At 42.9% G+C, this 24,897-nt stretch overlaps 1 protein-coding gene across 1 annotated transcript; it reads right to left on the bottom strand.

Moving 5' to 3' along the window:
- Nucleotides 1-1,434: 1,434 nt before the first annotated feature.
- Nucleotides 1,435-23,088, bottom strand: SNX18 (sorting nexin 18). The gene is made up of 2 exons (XM_080574564.1): nt 21,332-23,088; nt 1,435-4,513 (listed from the first exon to the last, which is right to left on the bottom strand). Exons 1-2 carry the CDS (start codon nt 22,944-22,946, stop codon nt 4,260-4,262), a joined length of 1,869 nt encoding a protein of 622 aa, XP_080430690.1. The 5' UTR covers nt 22,947-23,088; the 3' UTR covers nt 1,435-4,259.
- Between the last annotated feature and the right edge of the window lie 1,809 nt (nt 23,089-24,897).

Below are 24,897 nucleotides of genomic sequence, written 5' to 3'. Positions count from 1 at the left end.
TTTTTTGTTATTTAACTTTCTAGTGTGCAGACTCCTAAAACAATTTAGAATATAAATTGTGGTATGGATACTTAGAGCTCCAGCACAATCCTTCAGTCCCCAAATTACCAGAGTTTATCAACTGAGTCAAAACTTTTCAACTAACGTATCAGACCTTTGACCACTGAACAAATAAATTTATACATATATATACAATTTATAATGAGAAAAACAAGCTGTTGCCATCCTCAACACCAGAAGAACTTAAGTTATCCATTTTGCATCTGCTTATTATGGCTCCCTGGTGACAGCAAAAGGCCAAGACGCTTTGGAAGCCCAAGGTATAACGAGGGACTGGAGGAACTTTCTGCCCTAGCCTTTCCCTTATCTTTGTCCCCATGTTCCCCTGTATCAGCCCTGATGTCCACATTGCTGTAGCTGCCAACCTGCCTTCCAGGCTGCCGCTTCTCTTCTGCCACAGCCAGGTACCAAGAACAGCAACGCCAGGACCTACTGACAGCTTCTTTGCCCAGCTTCTGCTCTGGGAGGCTCAGCCCCTTCTAGATGAAGGGACAAAACAATGACAGAGAAAGTCTCGTGTAGCTGCTGCTGACTGAGGTTAGGCAAAAAGATGGCTTGAAGCAAATAGGAGCTACAGAATAATTATCTGTCAAACTTTAGCTGAAGTGCGTCTGAAGAAACCTTAGTTCAACTTTGAAATATTTGGGCAAATTTTCACAGTGCAGCAAGGCGTATCTGAGGATGCAAAAGGTAAAAAGTCTGCCAAATTTCAAGTCCTTGTTCCAAAGCATGAGAGAACTAAAGCTTTTCAGCCAAAGGATCTAAGAAGAAGAATAACTTATTTTAATTTTTTATATTTTTATGATCTCCTTCTCAGAAATAGCTGAACAGCTTGAAGTTTCCCTGAAGAATTCAAGCTGGAGCAGACAATCAGCATGGAAGATATTAGCTGGAATTGTGAAAGTTTGACATAATAATAATGTAGTGCATACAGTGTCTTGTAATTCACCAAAAATATATCTGTACCTCACAAAATAACATAGGTATTTTCAGTGTATGCAGTTCATTAACATCTTATAAAAGCGTATGAATTTTATGTGACATATACTTCCATTTTGATTTTTTTTTTCAGATTTTGTTGGTGCTTGTTTTAAATGTTTCATCACCACAATTTTACTGCTGATCTCTCTAAGCTGGGTTGTGCAACGCTCCTAAAACAAATGTACTCTGCCATTGGATCATGAAACTGGTGGGGAGTACCTAGAAAATGTGCACAGGTCACAAACCGAGATAACTGTTTTCTTTGCAAGCATCACACAACAGCAGGGCTACAACACAAACATGAAAATGATTAGATAATCATTTTCACAGGTGGTTAATTTCTAAATGTAAAGCCTCTAATTTAAAAAGAAACATTACTCACTCACCACTTGCTGATCATTTTAAGTAGCTATATTCCACTGATGGGTTTATTCTACATTTTTCATTGGATACAGCACTTTCACAGAAACCAATACATCAGTGAATCTTTTTGCAGCTTTCAATTAATCCCCCTAAACTCCCAGTAAATATAACAGACACATATTACTATCAGCACAAAAATTGTAATGCATCAAACACAAATTACAGGAATGGAATAAAACAAATGCGTTTATGTTATGGAGCTCATTTCCTCTCTTCCACATTTATTCATTTAAGAGGTTTTGTTAGATTTCCCTCAATACCTCCACAGTCCCACACAATATACATTCACCTTCTTGTAGAGTACATTCGGACCTCAGATCACACCATCCAGTAGTCCGTCAGCATGGGTGGTCAATGTGACACTTGGTTCCAAGTAAAACTAAAATAGTAGATCTCACGGAGTGCAGTAAGCATGAACTGAGTTCTGGCTCCCTACATCTGCTTAACTCCAACTCTCTCTAAGTGAGAATAAAAGCAAGATGCTAATGTGCTAATACCTTTTCAAACTTTGCAACACCTCAGATCCTGGACTGCAGTCAAGCATTTTGGTACATCAAGTTTAACAAATTAGCACCCCTATTCTCCCTCTACCCCAAAAATTCACAAATGAGAAAGTAAGGTGATGGCCATGACAGTTTATTTGGGAAAACTGTACCTGTCTGATAATGTTTTATGTATACATATCACAGCTTAATTTCCCCTGGGCATGTACACTTCATTAATACTAACCTCCTAGAATACTTCAACTGGACCAAGATCAATTTCTGATCAGGTCTTAATATCTCTACATAGAATTACTTCAACTGTAGCCTGATCTAATTACTGTAAAGTCATTTAACAAAATGCTATCTGGCTTAAGCAAACGTAAACCACAGAACAGCTCAAACCCGGCTCACTGCTATCTCAGGTAATTAAGCAGTATGTGGGAAGTTGGAGCACTGGTGGGAAGAGCTGTTATGGGAAGTGGTGAGTTTTGAATGTAGAACAAGACACCATGAGGAAGATAAAGAGCAAGTCAGCCCTATGACTATGATCCTTATTTTACAGTCAACATTGCTGTTTGCAGCACTCTTTCAATAGCCTGCAAATGGATTCTTCCCTCACTGATTGTCCTTCTGTTACAAACACTGTTGTTTTTTCTTCCTCTTCACTCCGTATTTCATTTCTTTGGGTATGTATTAGCAGCACTGCTGAATGCAAAGTGGTCAAAATAGCAATCTTCCAAACATTCTGGGGCAAATCTTAAACCCAAAACTACATTCTTACGTTTATTCCTCTGAAACAGAGGTGTGGGGTTAAGCTACAGAATCTCCCATGATTGAATAAAAGAACTGTACATTTCTGCTGCATAGGTGAGGAATGATTTGTACTTAAATGTAACTATTGCTTAACTTCCTTTTCCAGGCTTTAATTTGTTTAAGCTATCTTTGATTAATTTAATTAAAAAAAAATAAAGTAAACATTTTGCTTCCTTTGAAGGTTTTGTTATTTTTGTTTAGGAGAAGAAGGCTAGGATAAATAAAAACCCCCTCTCATACTGACCTCTAAGAAGGGAACCAATAGGTTATAAACACAGACTTCAGACTTAATTCAAGGGAAACAAGCCAGAAAACTCCTTAAAAGATAGTGTTTACATACATATAAATGCACCCTGCTTGTCAAAAATATTTATACAAAAATTAAGACAATTGTTAATTCTTGAGTGTTATAAACATAAAAATGCCACCTGTTTTCCAAGTCAGTTCAGCCAAGACTGATTTCAGATCATTTGTATTACTGAACATCCCTGAAAATTTATAACCGAGTAAACTAATGAATCACAGTGGAGTCTCAACTCAGACAACCGGCAATGTAGATGCAAGTCTGAAGTTAAACTGAATCAGCGACTGAGCAATGAGCAGATCTTTTCCTACTTATAAGAAAAAAATGTTCTAGCCACATAGCCTGCATTCATATCCTTTTGATAAACATCACTTTTATTAGGCTATTTCTTCAAATTTCCACTCACAGTAATGCTTTATCCTAAAAAAACCCCTCACTGTAATATTCATTTCAGAAAGGGAATTCAATGGTGTATATTTGTATATGTGCTTAACATCCTAGTACATGTAACAAGTAGTCTCCATTTTCAAGGAAAGTGTGAATAGATTTAATTTCTCCTTTTTGAGCCAACATTTGTCATAAGACAGTACTTGCTGTGCAAACTGGATGGCAGCTGATTTTTTTCCAGTTAATATGAGGTTTCATTATCAGTTCCTCTCATAGGCATCAACCCTTCATTCATTCAATCATAAAAATGTGACTTACTAGAAAAGGAAAAATAGAGTCTAAAGGCACAGAATCACATAGCTGCTCTAGTAGGAGTCTGTAAACAGAGAATTGTTTGAATTTAGGAAATCCAAATCTAGGAAAGTAAAAAGGCATCTGAAGCAGGCTTATCTAGCCAACTTCCTTAAAGACCCAAAGGGTTTTGAGGTCTACAAAGTATGCACTAAAATACCGTATTTCAAAAAGCAATAAGGCAAATAGTATATTCATTATTTCAAAAAAGTTACAATGGTAGTGTAGGCATACACAGTATAACTTAGTTACAATGTGTGGTACTGTTTCTACTACATAGCCCTCTAACTGTTTCCTTCCTACATATCAGAGATTAAACCGGGATTCCAGGTAAACACAAACCATCCTTGTACCACCATCTACCACTGGCAATAGCTCTTTAACAGCAGCGATGTTTGCTTCGCTGCTTAAGTCATGTTCAAATTGAGCAAAGTCCACAAATCAATGTTCAGAGATTAAACACTGTCATACTTGTGAAGAGCTTCTTCTAGCTTTTGTGTCACTTTTTGAAAAAAGAGTATTTGCTGTTGCAAGAAATGCTGCATCTGTGATTTAAAGTCCCTCACACGGATTTTGTGGAAATGATTAATTTCTGCTAGGGTTGCAAAAGAAATAATGTTACAGCGTTCTTGAATGCCCTCTGCTTTTTGGAGCTCCATCTTCCCCTCTTCGACATGCCGCTTGCTCTCCTTTACTTTGGTAAGGGCTCCTGTGTAAAGAAGAAAACACAAGAGTACAACTGTGAGGAAAATGTAGACTTTACCGCACTTTAACAGGTCATTTAACAAGGATTTGTATAAGGCTCATTCTGAATGTATTTACACGTGTGTTTATATGAATGGGAAGTTCTTTCAAATAAAATCACAGAACAGTGTATCTTGCTAAAAAAAAGCAACTTTTAAGGCTGTAGCTTTCAAAAGTCAGTAAGAGAAAAACATGCCTATTTCATAATCTTAAGAAATCAGATGGTGTCCTTCAGAGAATAACTGATAAATACAACGGCAGTGGAGAAAAGCACTACAAAACGAGTCAGATTTAAGCCTACATAAACACCAGAAGAGTAACATCATTCAGACACCTTTGTGAAACACCATACACTTTCACAATCTGTGAAACATCAAAAGGAGATCCGAATACACAAAATAACAGTATACCATTCTGCTTCTACACTACAGACACCCCAAAATACACTGAGTACTAGAGAATCTAGGAGTTTATTTCAAAGTTGTAGACTCCAGATAGAGGTAACACAATTTTGGAAGAGCCTGAAGAAAAACAAAGCAAAAAGGTTGCTAGCCTTCCTCCTCCAAACAGCTGATTAAAGCACACACGCTACAAAAACACGTCACCAAAACAGACTCATATAGTGACGCAGAACACCGAGAAGCATCTTGAACATTCATTTTCATGAGCTCAGTTTCCCCTAAAAGCAACTTCTTTGCCTTAGATATCACACATATATCTTCATAGAATATCCAAGCTGGAAGGGTCTCATTGAGTCCAACTCCTGGGTCCCCAAAGGACCACCCAATAAATAAATAAATAAAATCAGACCAACCAGATCATGTGTCTGAGAGCATCGTCCAAATACTTCTTGAACTCTGGCAGGCTTGGTGCCGTGACCACTGCCGCCCTGGGAATGTATCTTATTCATATACATAAGAACAGTCAGATCAATACATCTTTATCTTCTCAAAAAAATCACTATATATCACTATAAAGTGATACATTTGTCAAAACTCTTATGATCACACAAGTTTCTTGTTCCTTCAGCTACTTGTAATGTCTCAAATGACTCTCTCCTTTCATATTACGCTTTACATCATACAAGTGCCTACAGTTCATGAACAGGACTCCCTTTACGTTGCCTTGAAGAAATGCATTTCTGTACTCCCTACAGCACGCTTACAGAGGAACCAAGCTAACAGAGGAGACTCCCTACCTCTGTCTTTAAGGAGGACGACCTCCAGTTTGTCTGTTGGAGGACTAATTTCATCTTGTCAGCCTGAATCTCTGTTTGTAGTGAACATTATTCACCAGCAAAAAGAGTTCAGCAGCAGACACATCACCTTCCATTTTTTCCTTGCCTGTTTAGTTGAACACCCGTCACCCTGGCATTTCTCACAGCCTGGTGCAGTTGTCCCTTGTCTCGTCTCTAAGGTCACAGAATCATTAAGGTTGGAAAAGACCTTCAGGATGACCAAGTCCAACTGTGTACCTGAGCTGCTGAGCCCCTCCACTAAACCATATGTCACTTAAATACCTGCAGGGATGGGGACGCCGCCACTTCTCCGTGCAGCCTGTTCCAGTGCCTAACCACTGTGTCAGCGTGCTCTTACTAGAGGCAAGTTAGAATACCAGAGGATTTAGAGGACCTGGGGAAAAAGAGTTTGTTTCAGTCCCAGTATGTGCTCTCCATCAGGAGCTTCAGAAAATCCTCTCTGGTCTGCAGGAACCATATGGACCGTTCCTGCTAGGAAAGTCATGAGCACAACAAGTTTAGACCGAAGACTGCTTCACAGAAAGCGCAGGTATTTGAGCGATGGTCCCCAGGACAGTGTCGGGTGGTTGGTGCAGCCTGGCCCGTCCACACCTTTCCCGATGCCACAGCCCTCAGGCGTGAGGGCCAAAAGCTTGGCACCAGATGCGACAGCTGATTGACATCATCCCCAGCCTGTCCCAAAAAAACAGAACTGAAAAAACACAGGCAGTGCTGCAAGCAGCAGGCCGCGCCAGAAGATCTGTGCTTTCCCCTTCAAAGACTGAGTAATCTGGGAGGCAGGATACGATGTAAAAAAAAACAGTCAACCTTCTGTTCTACAAAAAGGACATTGCTTTCAGGAAACAAAACCTAACTCGGCTTTTTTTTTTTCTCTGCATTCTGTTTCATTGCAGGAATCTGTACAGGGCTGTGAAAAAATATGAAATTTGTGACTTAACTGGGAGCCAGATGGAGCTGGTTAAATAAACATGACAACTCTTTGGTTGTGATGTGTGGAAATAGCTTTAGATGTTATTTCTAGAATGACCAAACTGGAAGAAAAAATACTGAAATTTTACAGCATCAGCAGCTGAATGTATAACTAGATTCTGGAGCATGCATAATCTTCGAATTATTTTACATCAATACAACCATACATTACCAAACACTAAACCCCTTGAGACTACAAATATTATACACTGTGACTTTTTTTTTCTGGAAAAAAAAAAGTTAAAAAAAGATTTATAATTAGGGAGAGGAATCCAAGGGGAAAACTTCCAACCGTTAACACTGGTCTCATAATGCATGTGTTTTCATGCTGGTACTATAGTGGAATTTCCTTTAAAGTCTAGGCAGACTACAACTGGAAGTCAGCGATGTATAAGAGCTTATACATATACTTATACACAAAATTCTTATTATTTTTTCAAGTATCTTAAATGAAGTACTGAATTAACAGTGAAAGAATAAACCTTGAAATAACTTCATACAGGGAAACATTTAGGTTATTTTCGGGCAATCAACAAACCTTCCCCAAACACAGAGAAAAAAAAAACAACAACCCACGTGCTTTATATTAAAAAGTAAGCAATCATTTGTTCTAAAACACCATTTTTAATTTGTTCATCATCTACTGAAGCTCTCAAGCCTTAGTTTAGTAAACCTCAGGAAAAAAAAGCACTCTTAGCTCGCACGGCTTTGCAAGCACCTTCACTAACAGCAACACACCATGTTTCATCTCCCGTTTTCTCAAAACGTTCTCCTAGCTGCTGCTGCACCCCTCTCCTCTGCCTGCCTGGCACCTCTGCACCTTCCCTTCTGCCCCACACCCTGCGGAGGCTGAGCGAGCCCCCTCTGGCCAGGCACACCTGGAGAAGCACCTGCAGCTGGATGCAGCTCCCTCCACCTGGGCTGCTCTGCTCCGTTCCCCCAGCTCCTGGATTCAAAGATCCGAACGTCAAGCATTGGTTTGGACAATCCAAATAAGCAAGGCGTATTTAAAAGCAAACAACCAGAACAACAGTAGCAATCACAGAATTCTGGCAGCCCTAGAAAAGAATACCACATGTTTTAGGGAGGAGGAGAAGGCACAGAAAGAGGCACCTCCCAATGCATATTAGCTTAAAGAAATCTCCTGCTGAATATGTCTGGGATAAGTATCTGCAAAGGCATGGTTCCAAGAGGGATGGAACACATTCAAAAAAATGTATATATATATATATGTATATATATATGTATATTTTCTGTTTAGCTCCATTTCTAAAGATTCCCTTACAACTTGTCCGTGAATTTAAAGCTTCTGGTCTGATGAAAAGCCCTTCTGTTAGGAGAGCAGGTTCCAGTGGTCAGGGATAGCTTTCAATCAACAAAGAAGGCCTGGGTCACAGACACTGCAAAAAGCTGTGCTACATCTATTTCTGTTCTTAAAGGTGGGGAAAAGCAGATGTGAATGCTATTTTTCATCACCCAAAGACTGAAGTTAAACAGACAGGGGTGCTCGATGAATGCTGTTTAAGGGCTTTTAGAAACTCAGTTTTCAGTACTTGTTTTGAAGTCTGAGATTAGACAAGCCTAGGTTACACGAACACATTTAATAAGGGACATTTATAGTAATACTAGCAGCCAAGAATATATGGGCAACATAAAATTCCTGCTAGAAACAAATACTTGCAAGCTGTGAAACATGCTGTATAAACAGCAACTTAAATAGGTGCTGAGGAGTTACCAGGAAAAAATGAAGTGTATTGAGTCAGGAAGCTCCCATGCAAGCATGAGGTTGCAATGAGGCAGAAAGAATCAAATACATTCAGGAAAGTAAAACCAAAAAAAAAAAAGTCCTGAACCTGAGAGCACTCAAGTTTGGGTCAAGCAATATATTTTCCTATCACCTGCAGTTTTATTACGTTCAGAAATGCTTTGAGCATGTGTGAACAATGAACCAAGGGTGGGTTTGAGCCCATACATGAGCTTGTACTCACTTCCCCTCACCCTGTAAGTATGTGTACAGAGATGTGTAAGTGGATCACATCATGTGGATGCATATGTGTCTACAAGCACCCGTTCATGCATGGGGAATGGATCACAACCGACTGCATGTGATCGGCCTGCCAGCAGCCAGCCCTGCCCGGGTTCTTGGCGCTGAGTGTGCACGGCAGCAGCCCAGACTGCAGCCTGCAACGTGACCAGAAAGCAGAAGTCCTGGGGCTCAGCTCATGAAGACCAACTTCCCACTGCCCACCTCCTCTTCTAGAAGCAGCACCTGGATGTCAGCTTTGGAGTTCTGCATGCAGTAGTCAGGAGTGAAATTTCAGCTGCATATGAAATTATGAGTCCACATGAAGACAAAGCGAGAGGAAGGGAAACCTCTGGGGCAGCAGCCCTTCTTTGCTCTGCTTTTGCACAGTGCTTAGTACAGCAGACATCTGCCCCATGGCTGGGCTTGCTCGATTCTTAAAAAATATGAGCAGTCCTTACTGATGCTGTTCAGAAAGGTATTCCTCTCTTCTGAAAAAGAGCTAAAAAATTGCTGTAGCAGCAATGACTTAACTTCATACAGCAATACTGCATAGGGGCTTGCAATATGGGATTAAACATGAAGGCCTGTCAGCTCGGTGTCACTAACACATGGCACTTGCAGCAGCAGCGAGGATCGGTAGAGGTCAGGGGGTCTGCAATTCACTGTCGCTCTCAGGAATGTGTATCATCCACTAAGTCACCTATATATCACTGTCTGCAGTATCTGAGCACAAAATACTGAACTGGAAAACTCACCTAGCATGTAGAAGTTTTAGATAGCTTTTTAGATCCTGTATTCGTAATGCCTTTATGACTACAGATACTCAAATATGTACGTCACTTTAGTGATGAATTATGCTAAACCACAGCAAATAGCTTTCTCCCACTAGTAGTGAGATAACTGACACATACGTAAACTGTTATGATAGTGTAAGACTTCCTTTCAAATACACCCATTCCTGTTATTCTTTATACCTCGAGTTAAGGAATTACTGCAAAATAAGTGCAGAAGATACGTGAGACAAAGAAAGAAAAGTTATTCCCCTGGTTGTCCTTGATACATTAAGCAGAAAGCTACTTTCTGGAATAGGTCCTTAACGTGGGAGGGAGGCGTTAGCCTTGCGCCCGCCCCACTCTGCTCTGCTCTGCCCCTGGCGTGACGGCTGCTGGTGCCGCAGGTGGGAAGCAGCGGTGGCTCCACGGGACAGGAACACGGCACGTGGCCACCAGCCGCCCCGGACGTAAATCCGTACCCACTCTGCTCAAAAACGATACCCGAAAGGACAATAGATGGCAGAGCGGAAAAGATCTGGGGAGGGCGATTGTTCTGGCCTTTGTATCAGCGGTAAGCGTGGCAAAAACAAAGAGCACCAGATTCCTGAATGCCTCCTTTGAGAAGTCCCCTGGCCAATAAGCTTCGGTACACCAGCCTCCCCGAAGAATTTGTGTCAAAGTACAAAGGTTCCTCTGAAAAACGGCTCCCTCGTGAGGGAAGAAAGCTAGTCAGAAAACATTGTGTTCTTTACAGAAACTCGGAAGATTAGCAAAGAAAACTGTTCAGCAGTCTCATCTGATAGATCTTGTGAAAACGATATGACCTGTGTGATACATACATACATACATACAATTTATTTTGTCTTCCTACTGTCTGCAAACTACAAAATCAGATTTGGTGCATCACTTACTGGAAAGAAAAATAACTTGTGTTTCCATGCCATTCAGCTGCCCTTCATATTAAATTGCCAAACAGTAGGCATCAATGATGTCTCCTTTAAAGTGTGCTACTCGATACTGAAGGGAGAACTTTGAACGCAAACAATTCCCTTTGCTTTACTTCTATTACGAGACACCACCTCTAAAAAGAAGTGAGAAAACAATACACATCACATTGATTTTAGCAGCTCTCATAAAAAGATGCAAAAGCATAAAAAGTGACTAGAAATGATATTACACTTTTCTTACCACAGACCTGATGATGTTTATTCATGTTATTTATTTGTTATTTAATTACAGCTCTTTGCCTAAAGATTTGAAAAGGCAAACGCTGGGCAGCCCACGTGCACGTAGCCGCAGTTTTGATTTACCCCGTGGAAGACAGAGCCGTCTCCGTAACCCATCCGACTGCTGCCAAGCGAAGCCATCTACGTGGCCGTCCCGCTTACACCGCAGCTAGCAGAGATGTTGTTACAGGATGACTCAGATGACTAACCCAATTAAACACTGCTCTGGGCCTGGAGGGCTTGGCTTTGCCGATGGCTTAGCAATTCCATCCAGCTCAGCCCACGGCTATGCAATTGCTCGCTCCAACACAAGGGAAGGATCAGAAGCACCGCGCAAGATTACACCTAACGTGAAATCCTGCTCTGAAGCAAACCCCTACACTTCCCCTCTCTCGATTCGAAGAGAAACGACGAAACTGTGCATAGTAGAATAGAGATTGTACTACACTGACGGATTATTTGCTTAAGAATGCTGTGAGCACAGATTAACAAAAGAAGCCTACATTAAGTTAAGATTCTGCAAATTCTTTACATTTTCTGGCTGAGATTTAGAAGGGAGAGCAGCATAATGGGAATTTGCCTGAAATTAAAAACAGAAGGCTTCTCCAGTAGAGACTTAACTGCGTAAAAGAATGTCACAGGGAAAATGTAGCATTACTGAAACTAATGAAGGAACGGCTCACTACTTTGAAATCTGATTTTAGTGTTTCGAACATAACAAAGCAAGCAGTCTTCAACATCAAAGGCAAAAGGATGAAGTCACTTGTATTTTCTAAAAGTGTCAACACAGTTTTCAAAACCAAGCTTTCTAATTTAATGATGATATTTTTCTTGATGGTGCAAAACTATTTTAAGAAAGTTCTGCTTTTCATAATGAAAGTGATTTAAAAATGCAAAAATAAAATTACAATTACTTTAGTATTGCAGGTTTTTGTATAGATATGGGAATATGGCTATAACGCTTTTAGAATATGCATCCTAATGACAACTAAAAAAACCTCAGATTTTTCATTATTTTTTTGCTCACTGCTCAAAAAATATCAGAATAAGATAGTACTATCCTGTAAATCTAGGCTCACAAATTACAGGTCTCTGCTAACACCCAGGTTAACGCTGACTGACTGTGGCATTATTAGACGGAACTATTTGTTCTTCCAGCTACCCTGTTACAAAGCTCATCAAAAGCTGTCACTCAGAGACTCATTCTTCAGTTCAAACTAAAGTCACCCTCTAATCTGCACAATGCAGATATCATGCAAAAATAAAAGTCTTTGCCAGAGATTTCAGAAACATGACAAATTCTGATCTTATCTGGTGGTTTTAACCATAGACATTGATTTAATTCCTATATAACTGATTAATGATGGTGATAGAATGCACAGTGTCAAATGCCACTCAATTTTCAAGAATTAGTACTGTTAATGGATACTATACATGTCTAACTGCTATCTTTTTTTTATTTTTAAATAATGCCATAGTTAAGGTCTGATTAAATCGTTGTAGATCACTGTGTATACAAAGGCAAGTTTGTGTACACACACATAAGAAGAGTATACACGACCCATTTTTTTATCCAGAGAAACAAGGGCTGTAATCATACCTAGGCATGTTCAGAATCTCCAAAATGTTTATGCTACTGAAAAATACTTCCATTATCACATTGGCAATGCACACTTCAGCTCTAGAGTCCTCCAGATAAATCCAGCAGCTCCAGCAAGAACGTTTCACTGAGCCAAGCTACAGCGCACTGCTATACAAGCTACAAGCCACACTTTGCCCTTAAAACAGTTGACAACAGGAGGTGTGAGTAAGGTGGCAAAATAAATGAAAGAAACACTACGGAACAACAGGTCTGCCACACCTACCACTCTGCATAACCGCATTAAAAAAAGGAAACCCACGCTGCTACGTTACCAAAGGCAAAAATTATGCAAAATCAGTTGAAAGGTGCTTGGTTTTTTTTCCTCCTGAATGCTGAATGTAGCAATTTTAAAAGAAATATATTTTAGATGTATTGTATGCAGACAATGTTTTCTGCAAATGAACAAGCTTATTGCAGCCACTGCAGGATGTGTTTACAAGTATTTCTAATGACTGTATATGTACCTATAGTGATGTCTGAAAGAAAGCCCATAAGATCAATGAGTTAATTTTAAAATCCAGCTGAACTGTGTACACGGCTTTCCATTATTACAAACATAGCATTGTGCATCACAGCCTGAGAGGCAAACATTTAGTAACACAGGTTTTGCCCAATTCTAAGACAGCCTGTACTTTTCAGCACTCCTAGCTACAAGTTAAGGAGGTTTGACAGCACTTCAGCTGATGCTACAGACTGGGCTATAGAAAGGAGTGACCCCACAGACCAGGCTGGTTGATAGAAATGCATAACATCTGCCCTTCGAAAAGCAGCTCACGCTGAACAATTTCAGGGTGGACACTTGAAAATGTAAGCGATCACAACTGGCAGGAGTGCCAAGACGAAAACTTACAGTGATTTTAAGTACATCTTACGAGCCTGCATTTAAGAGTAGCACTAAGCAGGCTTTTAAAATAAATGTTTGTTCTTCCAAAAATTTAAGTTGCCTTTTACAATTTAATTATCACAGTTTCTGAACATGGGTTTCTCCCATTCAGCGCGTTCAGAACAGGTACTTTTCTGCCAGAAGAATGCCACTAAATCTTAATAGCTTATATAAATGCCCTGTTCATAATGCCTAAGTCAAGAAAACAACCTCAATCAGAAATGATGTTGTGCACACATGAGAAATTAATTTTCAGTACAATTGGTACAATTAATTTTCAGTACAATTGGCAGCATATGAGCAGAAATGTCTCCTCTAGATCTATAGAAGACGAATACAAGTTATTATCAAAATGGATGTAGGCGTCATAATACTAAATGGCAACCTCAAAAATTTCTTGAGATTTATGGGATGTGGGTGGACAGGAGAATACAGGCTACACAGCATAGCAATATCCATATGACATTGTCAAGAAAAGCCAGTATAAATGCCGGTTTCACCTACTCTCATAACCCTGCTTTATTGGGGTCCTATGCAAGTCCTGCTTTTGGATGCTGGTCTCCATAAAGGCTGAAGGGATGCAAAAGGTGAGCACAGTTTATGGTATTTGACTGTTCACCATCATCTGCATAGTTCCACGACTGTCCTAAGATTCAGCAAATATAACACGCAGAGCCACTTTACGTAACTTCCTATGAAAAGAGCTGAGATCCAAATTAAGTGCAGATCCTGCTCCACTTTTTCCATAGTGCACCTTAAATGCCCTCTGTTAGAAACGTGAATGCTGCAGCATCTCTGTGAGGACAGAAAGGACATTCCTTGTTGCAGTAAAAACAGCCAAAGTAAACCAACACTAACGTAACTGATTGAAATATAAAAGCAGAACTTTACAATAGCATAGTATAATGCTATATACACATCATATATAAAAATGCTGTAACAGATACTATTGTATTATATGTTAACTAAAATTGTAAATAAATATATTTATATATTCTAATGTATAGAAAGTATTACAGAATTACTGAGGCAGAAGAGAATTGTCTGCCTTTTTGGAGGATGTGATCTACTCCTCTGAGTACCTTGACTTACCTAAACTCCAAGCAATTTGAAAATGTGGTAAAATGGATTTTCCTTCAGTTTATTGTCACTTGGCTGGAACAGCTATTCATGCCTATGATTCAAAATGGTAGCTCTGAAAAAACTAGACTAGTAAGTTGGTTTTTATCACAGGGTGAAAATGCAGTGTAAACTCCCAGTAACAGCATTAACCTGCTTTCACATTGCTCTGAAAGAATCGCATGCAGGCATAAAAAGGGTGGTTCAGTTTATCACTATTACGGAAGTTATTTATATGTGATGCGTGCCTACCCAAAGCATAGGCTGAACAGCCCAAGACAAGGCCTAAGCATAGTCAAGACCTGAGCAGACTTTTAACGTACATATATATATATATAGTTACTGATTTCATGAAATACCAACTCAAAAGTTTTAAATGCATTTTTAACTTTTTTTAATTTTTTTTGTTTTATTTAAATCCTTGCGGCCTTCATGAAAGATATAAACAAGACTGTAGAAAGCATTTGCTATTTGCTCAAATCCGTTGATAAATCTAATATCTTGGGGGCTCAGCCAAATGTGATTTCATTTCTTTAATTAAAATTTCAGTTTCTGTGCTATTTGAATCAGGCAGTTCAAAATAAGTACGGTACCAGCTGGATGAGTTTATACAGTCTGCACACATTAACTTGGCATTTTAACTGTTCAAACAAAGTCTAACAATGAAGTCATGGAAAAGATGTTGGAAAGGCTGAAACGTGTCCTTGTTTCAAAGGTGACTTGCAAAAATAGAAAATTCGTCCGGCTTGTTTGTTTTTGATAATGTGCTTACAAAGACTTGGAAGAGCTCTAGGAGTTGCTTTCTGTTTTCAGTCTACCAATTCTGGTCATCCCTGTTTTGACAGAAGTCCTTCTAGCATGACCTGCACTTCCCTAGCCATAAGAGGACAACAAACCCTTTCTCAGCATATAGATTCTTCAGAAACTTCAACCTGAAAAGCTATTGCATAGTCTTTGAAATAAAACTGCTTCCTCCTTCTACAAAATAATTTCTACTTCTTTAATATCTGCACTCTTATCTTGTAGTCTTGTGGCTTTTTTTCCCTTTTTAAAATCAGTTGGTAACGGAAGTGCTGAGATACTAAAAGGCCAGCTCCAGTTCTTACCCCTGCCATCAGAGTGGTTCCCAAGAGTGTGTATCAATATGGTGACAGGCGTTTTATATATATAAACATATATATATATATATCCTGCTACCCTCTTCTCTCTGCCGTTCATGAGGTCTTCCCAGCACACAGAGTCTTAATTCTTGTGGTAAGCAAGAACACAAGAGCTGGGAGTCTACTACCTGTGGTCAAAAATGCAAGTGTGAGCTCTGGTCAAAACTTCTCCAGCCTGCTGGTAGTAAATGCCTGGTGGATACAGGCTTGCTGGTGTGCAGCAGTGCATGCAGTCCTTCCCACAGGTGGAACAGCGATCTTCTTCCTCTGCTACCAGCTGTTTGCTGAAAAACTACCATTGGGACTTTACCGCCTACGAAATGTCTTGCCATCGTCAGATTTGTGTGATATCAAGCTAAGAGAGGTTCCAAAAGGTACCAGGAAAGAGAAACATCATACCTGCATGAATCTTACTCACTTAGAAAGATAAGGTACGAAGAGACTGGGGAGTGGGAGGAAAAAGAAAAGAACAATCCATGCAAGATCCATGCATCTTTTTGGCAGACAAGACACACAAGTTATTTTTTTTTCTTTCTTTCTTTCTGTTTAATCCCCTTCAAGTAAGGGCATTGCTCAATTTTAGTCTTACTTATTGTTGTCCTCTGTGTGATTTACACAGACCAAGGAAGCTGTAATTTTATACTGTTGCTAAAAGTGAGGATTCTTTCACGGTTTAGCCATCTAGAAGTCTGTTTCCCTCAGGCTTCTTTCAAACACTACCAGGTTCAAACTGGGTGATTCAGGAGCAAGTAGACAAATACTACATCACTCCGGTAACAGCAGTGCGAAAGCTGAGAGGGGTGACAACAGTCATCCTAAGGAAATCCACCCTTGTTCATCAAAGTCCTTAAATAGATGGAAGATGGGTACCCATCTCTTTTTACTATCATAGAAGGCACCTGGCAAGGATTACAAGAGAATACAAGTCTGTGCAATGAACTTAATAGGCTAGAAAGTAAGCAAGGGAGAAGGGCACTGATTTTACACTGTGTTATAAAATCTTAGGTGTGAATTCTGACCAGTTTCATTCGTTCAAGGACACATAGAGACTTCTTCCTTCTCCCCTCCCTGCAAGAACTGCTGAAAATGTTATAGAGACCTCCAGATTTCTGTCTGGGTTTTTTCCATGCTTGAAATTCCAATGCATTACTATCTGGAATGTTTTTTCACCTATAATTTTGTTATTCTAAAAGTACACCCAGTGCATTTTTATAGCCAATGTCTAGGATGACGTTTGCTCCAGATTAATAAGGACATTTGCCTCAATTTATTTTTCACAAACTTATCAAGAAGTAAATGGGTAGGGTCACTCAGATCTTTTTAAATAATTCTTTTATATCTTGGTGTGCTGAGGAAATGAATTGCTGCCCACATCTCAGAAAACGTTTAGAAAACACTTTCTTAAGCCTGTTTTGCAAAAATCGTACCAGAAGTTAACAACATCATGGTAAGATAAAGAAACAATTTTGGAAAGCAGAGATGAAACATCAAGTTAGCCAGTGTTTCTTCCTCTTTCAGAAAACAAGAGGCCAATTACAGTAATTCCTCAAGGAAGACTTCAAAAACAGAAAGAAAGAAAAAAAACACTAAATTCTGTACTCTCACTAAGCAAGTATCAAGATGAGATAGCCAGACAAGCATGAACTACAGCACTAGCATACACTCACACACTATCCCAAATTCTCATGTGCACAAACTTCCCAAACCTGAACTTGCATGGGCCTGCAGCAAACATTGAGGTTGAAGATTATGGAAGTCAGAAGATTTCATCACCTGAGTGAAGCTCTAGCAATTAATATGTAGGAATTATTTTGCCAAGAATGCCTAGGGAATTTCCACAACTAGACCTTAAAAAGCACAGAAACGAAGATGGGAGTGTGCTTTTCTTCTCAAGCTTAAAGCAACTGAATCTAGCATTTCTTGAAAGGTACATCAGTTCTGCAAAAAGAAAATGACAAGGTGCAGTTTTGGTTTTAAGCCTCATGAACTAAACACTCCCCTTCTACATATGTTTTGCCAGAGGCTAAAGAAAACTAAGTACAAGTATAGCTGTCTAACACACTTGGATCCTCTATTCCGAAACACACAGGTATGCACAGGAAAACTTTAATGTAAGCATGTTAGGTGCACTTCCCTGTGGATGAGGGCTAGATCTGTAAAGTATTTGGGTGCTGAGAGGCTCGGAGACACTTCTCTGCCATCATCTACCTCTACAAATGTCAGTTTTCCCCTAAGTGCTCAGTTTTATTTTGAAAACGTCTAAAAGAGCAACCGTTTGTAAGGAAACCATGTCTTGGGACTGAAATGCTCTGTTGCCAGTCCCAGTGGGACTCTCACGCCAAGCACTTCCAAATGGAAACGTGGGATTTCCAGCTCGGTGTGCTCTTCACTGTAGGGCTTGTTTCAGTGAACCTTCAGGCCTGGACGGGTGCACACACAAAACCAAGTAAGGTTTCTCACAAAGCGCTGCCAAGCTGATCCTCAACCGGACTGTGGGAGAAAAGCAGTTCGAACCCCTCCTCTGTCTCTTTTGGAGCAGGAACCTGAACTCCTCCTTCCCTCACAGAAAATTCCTTGAACACTGAGTGCTCAACATCACGGAGGCAGACAGACAGGAATCTTTAAATCTCCTATTGAAGTTATTGCCATTCCATCACATACTTACGCTACTAAACACGTTGAACATATTCCCATGGCTTTCCATCTTTACCTAAGTGACCAAAATGACAATCACTCTCTGTACACCACAGATCACGTACGATGTCCTCAACATGGGAGGCAGAAAGACCGGGATCCCTGAACAGTAACAAGCACAACGTTTAACCCATTTCCCTGCTGATACACAGAAAAAGCAACAGTGGGCTTTTGTGTCTTTGGTTCATAACTTTAGACAAACAGATAAAGGCCAAATGGAAGAAAATTCTTGCCTCTAGTTCAGATTCTTTGGCTTTCTTTTGGCACAAAAAACTTTGCAGAAATTGTTCAAAAACCTCAAGACACGCAGACTTCTCAGTCCATTGCACAAAACACGCTTCCAATCAAATTAAGCAGCTGTTCAACTATATGCAGTAGATCAAACCCTTAACAAGACAAGGCAGTCTAAGGTTCTACCAGCACATATATGTTTGGGGCATAGCCGCCTTTATTTTTTTGGTCCTTCTCAGGTCTAGAGGGATACAGAGATGGAGTCTAGAAACGGCTTCGCTTTTTACCCCAAGCGGACAATCCATTTGCACTATGTAGAGAAAAATGGAGGAAGCACTCATAACCGTAGAGTTCATCTTTCTAAAGCCAAGCCCATGTTGGCAATGTATCAACAGGCTGCTGTTTCTGCCACCTCTAAAGGCACTTTGGGGTTATTTTACTGCACAAAGTTGTACACTAGAAAATAAAACACTGAAAGAAAGACACGTCGACTGTTTTCAGATGATCTATTATCACCAACAGATTTTTGTTTGGTCTGTACAGACAATAATAATCCTTACATACTGGCAACTATCCCAGACTGTAAATTTAAAAGAAAGGTCTTATGTTGTAAGAACACCAAACAGTTCATGTTTTCATCTGAAGTTTACAATTTGGAATTGAAGAGTTATACCCTGTTAGAAATAACTGTTAAGAGCAATAAAACAGCCATAAAATGGAGAGGGAAAAAAAAAAAAAAAAAGCTTTCTTCTAGTTTGTCTCTTTTCTACAGGGAACAGAAGCAACAAATGCATAACCCAGCCCTAACCCTGTTCCTGTGATGAATATGGACACTCAGGAGACCAAACTCTCAAACCCATGCCATTTTCTCATTGCAAATATGCACCAGGGATAATAATTGTGTTAGCTCAGAGGTGCTGGAGCATTAGCATGTGAAGGCAGGCTGGCTGTAGTTTTCTCCATCCAGCTCCAGCACAGACTTCTGGCACCAAATCAGCTCTATGCATGTCATCATACTTCTGCACTGCTATGGTGGAAGCTCGCTTAGATGAATTTTCCCCAGTTCAAGAAGGTAAACCTTCTTGTAAGTGCAAATTCAAACACAAATGAAAGAGGAATAGAGATGTGCAAGCTAAAGGAAATATGGGTTGAATCAAGCACATATTCTACTATTCCCAATCCTCTCCTCAAAGTAAACTCTATAATATATCTTAAAGTTTTAAGACTGTATTTAAGTAGTGTATATCATCTGCTGTTTTATTGCACCTGATAAAAAAATCTTTCCCCTTCCCAAGTGTGAGACATTGTGTCACGCTTTTCTCCAAATTTAAAATACTTGAGAGTTGTTATCAGAACACAATACCACACCAGCAAGCGGAGCAAATTCTCAAAGGTCAGACTGCACTTTTCAGTTTTCTCTTCAAAATAATATCAGGATTATTTAAGTTTCCACCCACAATTTTCAAGATTCGACAGGAGAATGAAAATCTGAACTTGATGCATCTACTTGAAACAAAACTCTTGCTTTCTTAAACAAGTTGTGTACTTTATATCAACTCTGCCTCCTCAGATTTTCCTAGCAATAGTGTGCACCTCCAGAAAGCCTGCCTTTTTTGATCTGTTGTAAAAACTCTTCCAACCATTTCATCAAAAATCTCAAGATTTCAAGGCCTTGAAAAAGGCAGATAAGGGCATGAAAGACTGAATCACTGTGGATCACAGTTAAGGCTCTGCCTCTCTGGATACAGACCCCCACTAATAAATCTCGAAAATAATTTCCAGTGAAGAAGCTCTCGCATTTTGTTGTACAACTGTTACACACACAAATTTCTGTACAGCCTAGGTGGTGTTTTCCTAGGTCTCTTTAATTCTAATCTTTGAGTTGAAAGCCATAGGTCAGCGATATAACAGGAAAAAGGATGAATGATGGGCTATTCTTCTCACAACAGTGATGAACGCATGAAGAGCATTAACTTCAGAGCAGGGAAATTACCTACACTTATTCAATGCTACAAACCTGTATTTATCTGAATGAGTGTCCCTAGTTATATAGCAGATGATTCTTTCATTTTCAGAGTTTGTTTCCCCCTAATGATTCACAAAGTGCCAAACAAACAGCAATGTGAACCTCAGAAGCATGTTTCAGGTAGAAAGATGCCAAAAGGGTACCACATGAGCAACATCTCTTCAGGATAATAAGGGCAAGGGATGAAAAAACCCAACTAGGAACACTGTGGCAGACCACTGTCCTCACAAAGGTGCAAAAGGGAGTTTAATGTACAGCCAAACTGACAAACACCAACGGCTTTAAACTTCTCATCTGAATGCCCACCACTGCAAAACGCATGTGACACTTCCAACAACAAGGTCAGTTTGTGTATCTGCATCTTCATATTACTTATCGATTACCTACTAGATCAGAGATTTAAGACACCTGACATACGTCAAAGAGTAATAGATGTTTTCATACCAGTTGATCTCCGGGGGTTGTAAACAAGCTCATTAATCTTTAATGTATCAGCCGCACAGGTAGATGTGGTTTCTTTCAGAGGCACACAGTCACGCTCAGTAACCTCTGACGAACAGAAATCCCAACAAAGTCTAGACCTTTGGCACAGAATGAAAGCTGTCACTGATGTGTTTTGTGTATTTTTAGCAACAGACTACCTGAGTAAACACTGAAAAGTTTAACCCAAGGCCAACAAGCCATACATGGAGAAAGTTTAGCTCCTGGTTCCTACCTCTGTCTGCATGGCACCGATACATTAAACTATAATTTCAGAAAATAAGTAAGGGTGTTACCTTTCTGGACGTGGATGATGTCCGGAAAGTTGGCCAAATGCCCCTGATACAGCGCTAACAAATCCATCACGGGATCTAGGTCCTGTCGGGGCTGATCTGCAAAGAGGTCCCCGATGGCATCGTAGGCTTCCGCAGTGAAGGCTATGGCTTGGTTGAGGCCAGCCGAAAAGGCCTGCTGGTCCAGCTCAAACGCCTGGCTGAGGCACTTGAAGGAGTGCCCCACCTTCTGGTATTCCTTCTTGAAGCCAGTGACTTGCTTGCGGGCGAACTCGTTGGCGGTGTGATTGAGCTGCAGGGCGCTCTCGTCCATCTTCTTCGTGAAGGCTTTGAAGCCGTCCACCTGGCTTTCCACCTCCTGCAAGTCCAGGCAGGCCCCAGGGCCAGTGGGGACACTGATGGTCAGGAAGAAGTTGGCACCCACCATCTCGTCTTTCTCAGCCTTGCGCTTGCCCTGCTTCCAGGCCTTCTCATCCGTGCTGGGACAGGTGAGGAAGTGCTGGAAGGCATCGCACTGCGCCAGCACCGGGTGGCTGCACATGTGGTCCATCCACCAGGCCAGGCCTTTGCGACGTTTGGAGATGAAGTCCTCCTCGAAGCGGCCGGTGGCCTGCTTCTCGGGCAAGTGGGGCACAGAGATGACAGGGAACTTCTCGGCCAGGCGCCCGTAGAGCCAGTCGAAGTGCTTGTAGCGGCGGTGCACCTGCTGCCCGGTGTGGCTGGGCACCAGCTTGTAGGCGATGTAGCTCTTCATGCCCTTGAACTTGGTCTGCTTGGTGGGGTCCTCAATGGAGCACTGGAAGGGGTAGGGGTTCTCCTGCCACTCGGGGCCGCGCGGGCCCAGCACCACGCACAGCTTGTCCCCATCCTTCACGAAGCCCGACGCCTCGCCCAGCACGAAGGCCTCCCCGCCGGACTTGACGAAGGTGGAGAACCGGTTGAGGTTGCGGCTCACCGTGGCCGAGCTCTTGGCTCCTCCACCGGCCGGGTGCGGGTGTCCGGCTACGTGCCCACCACCGCCGCCACCACCTCCGCCACCACCGCGGGATCCCAGGGACAGCTCGGACCGCGTGGACAGCCGGTAGCGCCCCGCTGCCCCGCCGCCCCCCGCCGCCTCGTAGTCGGGGTAGGAGCTTCCCAGCGCTCCCGGCTCGTCCGCCACCGTCGAGCTGTCGTCCCAGTCGTCGTCCCAGTCGTCGTCGCTGCCCTGGCTGGGCTGGTAGGGGCCGCCGTAGGGCGCCATAGGGAAGGGGTACCCGGCGGCGGGCGGCACCGGGAAGGGCTCGGGGGGCTGCTGCGCCGCCGGGGGCTGCTGCTGCTGCTGCTGCTGCTGCTGCTGTGCCGCCGGCTTGAAGGCGGCGGGCGGCGGCAGCGGCTCGAAGCCGGCGGCGGGGACGTTGGCGTAGCGGGCGGGCGGCGGCGGCTCGGCGGCGGGGGCGCGGATCACCTGCACGTAGGAGGCCGGGAAGAGGCCGCGGTCGCCGCGGCTGTTGACGCCCTCCAGCCAGCCCTCGATGTCCTGCTCGCTGCACAGGCTCAGCACCTCGTGCTCCCGCAGCGAGATCTCACCGGGGTTCTCCGACCTGAAGTCGTACAGCGCCCGGGCCCGCAGCGCCATGGCCGCGGCGCGCTGCCGGCGGTGCGGGCGGTGCGGTGCTGCGGTGCGGAGCGGAGCCGCGGAGCCCCGGCGCGGCGCGGTGCCGGCGGGCGGCGAGTCCCGGCTTCACCCCGCGGGGCGCGGCGGGGCCGGCCCGGTCCCACGTCGCCAGTTTCGCTAATCCAGAGCCGAGAGGCAGGGCGGAGGAGCCGAGCGCAGAGCGGCCGCCCCCATCGATGGGCCCGGCCCGCACCGACCCTCGCCGCCCGCCCCCTGGCGGCCTCCGGGGCGGGACGGGACGGGACGGACCCGGGGCTGGGGCTGCCCCCGGCGGAGGTGGAGGGGTCCGGGTGCTGCGCCAGGCTTGGCGGGCCCGCCTCGCCTCCCGGAGGGTCTGTTTCGTGGCCAGAGGGAGGAATTTGAACCCCGGGTCCTGCGCGGTGTAGTGCAGAGGTGCTGGGTGAGGTGGCCCGGTGTGGGTGAGGGGGCCGTGCCTCCCCGTCACACACATTCCTCTGGGTCACCCCTGTCCTGGCTGCCCTCGCTTACAGTCGGGAAAGCCCGTGTTTTAGTCATGGATAATGTGTATTCTGTCCCTCTTCAAAAATTCGATCATCCTGCCCGCGTTTGCTTTCTGCAGAGCAGCCTCAGTCCCATCCCTACGCTTCTTTTCCTACCCTGGCCATTTCCCCTCATAACTCCTGTGGCACCTGGCCCTGTGTTGTCCACTCACACACGTCCCATCCACGGCCTTTTAGCCGTCCTGTATCCCAGGACATGCATTTCCCTCACGACTTCTACCTGGCGGAAGAAAGGCAGGGCAGCAAATGCTGACTGCACTCCCCTTTCTGCCCAATGTCTTCCTCCCAGGTGTGCCACTGCCTTCGCCGTGCCTTGCTGACCGTTCTCGACCCTGCTGGGAAAGCAGCGTGCGCCCGTTTGGTTTCCAGTTCTTCGTGTTTTCCCTTCAACACCCTGCCAGGTACTAAGCTCTAGCTCATTTCTCTGACTTAGTTCAAAGTCTATGTCACCTCTCAAAGGTCTTTGTGTCAAATAATTTCTGTGAATTTGGGAGCAATTCGTTGGAATGCTACAAGACCCGCTCCTTGCTTTCATTAGGTGTAAGTGTAGAACTGAGCAGCATGGTTTAGTGGTGGACTTGTCAGTGCTAGGTTAAAGGTTGGACGAGATGATCTTAGAGGTCTTTTGCAATGCAAATGATTCTGTGAGTCTATGATCACTGTTCTTAATGTTGTTTGATACCCGAGTTTTGCTTTTGCTCACTTTTTTTTCTGACATCCATTTTTCCCATTTGACATATTATCACAGCACTTTTATCTAGTGTTGCTTAACGTTTTTTGAATGCATCAGTTCACCCCAGATTAATATGTCACTCCCAGTAATCCGCATCTGCCTAGCTCTGGAAGTCTGTTTTAATTAGGCAATACCAGTAGTGCCCAAAGAGCCTCAGAGTTCACCGCATAAGCAGCTCCTGCGTGGCCAGCCCAGGGGCATATGTTCACATTATATCGCTTGTGTCTCCATCTCCAAACCTGAGCACAGAATGTGGAGCAGCCATTTACTCAGAGCAGTGCTGAGTATCCGCATTAGTGATAAAGCAAGAAGCATCAGTCTCCTTCCAAGGGACAGCTGGCAGCTGCTCAGGGCTGTGCAGCTGAAGACCTTGACTTCAGACAGCTCCTTATCAAGGCTGCTGGATTTTCCCCATCAGCACACTGACCTGGCCTCGTCATCATTGACCCACCCAGCAGGACCAGAGGCGTTCCTCAGGCTCTGCGTCAGCATTTGTCAACACCCTTGGAACCACCACAGCTCTTGTTCCACTAGGGCTAGTGGTCGTTATCTTTTGGCCACTGCGGTCAGTGCCTGCCATCCATGCAGACAGGATTTTCTTCTCCTGAACACAGGAACTTCAGTGGTATGTGGTCCAGGCTCCAGCATGCTGCCCTCA

Source organism: Anser brachyrhynchus, assembly GCF_964034855.1.
Source record: "Anser brachyrhynchus genome assembly, chromosome: Z".
Taxonomy (NCBI): Eukaryota; Metazoa; Chordata; class Aves; order Anseriformes; family Anatidae; genus Anser; species Anser brachyrhynchus.
The sequence above is the reverse complement of the archived record's forward strand: the minus strand, read 5'-3'. Positions and strand labels throughout refer to the sequence as shown.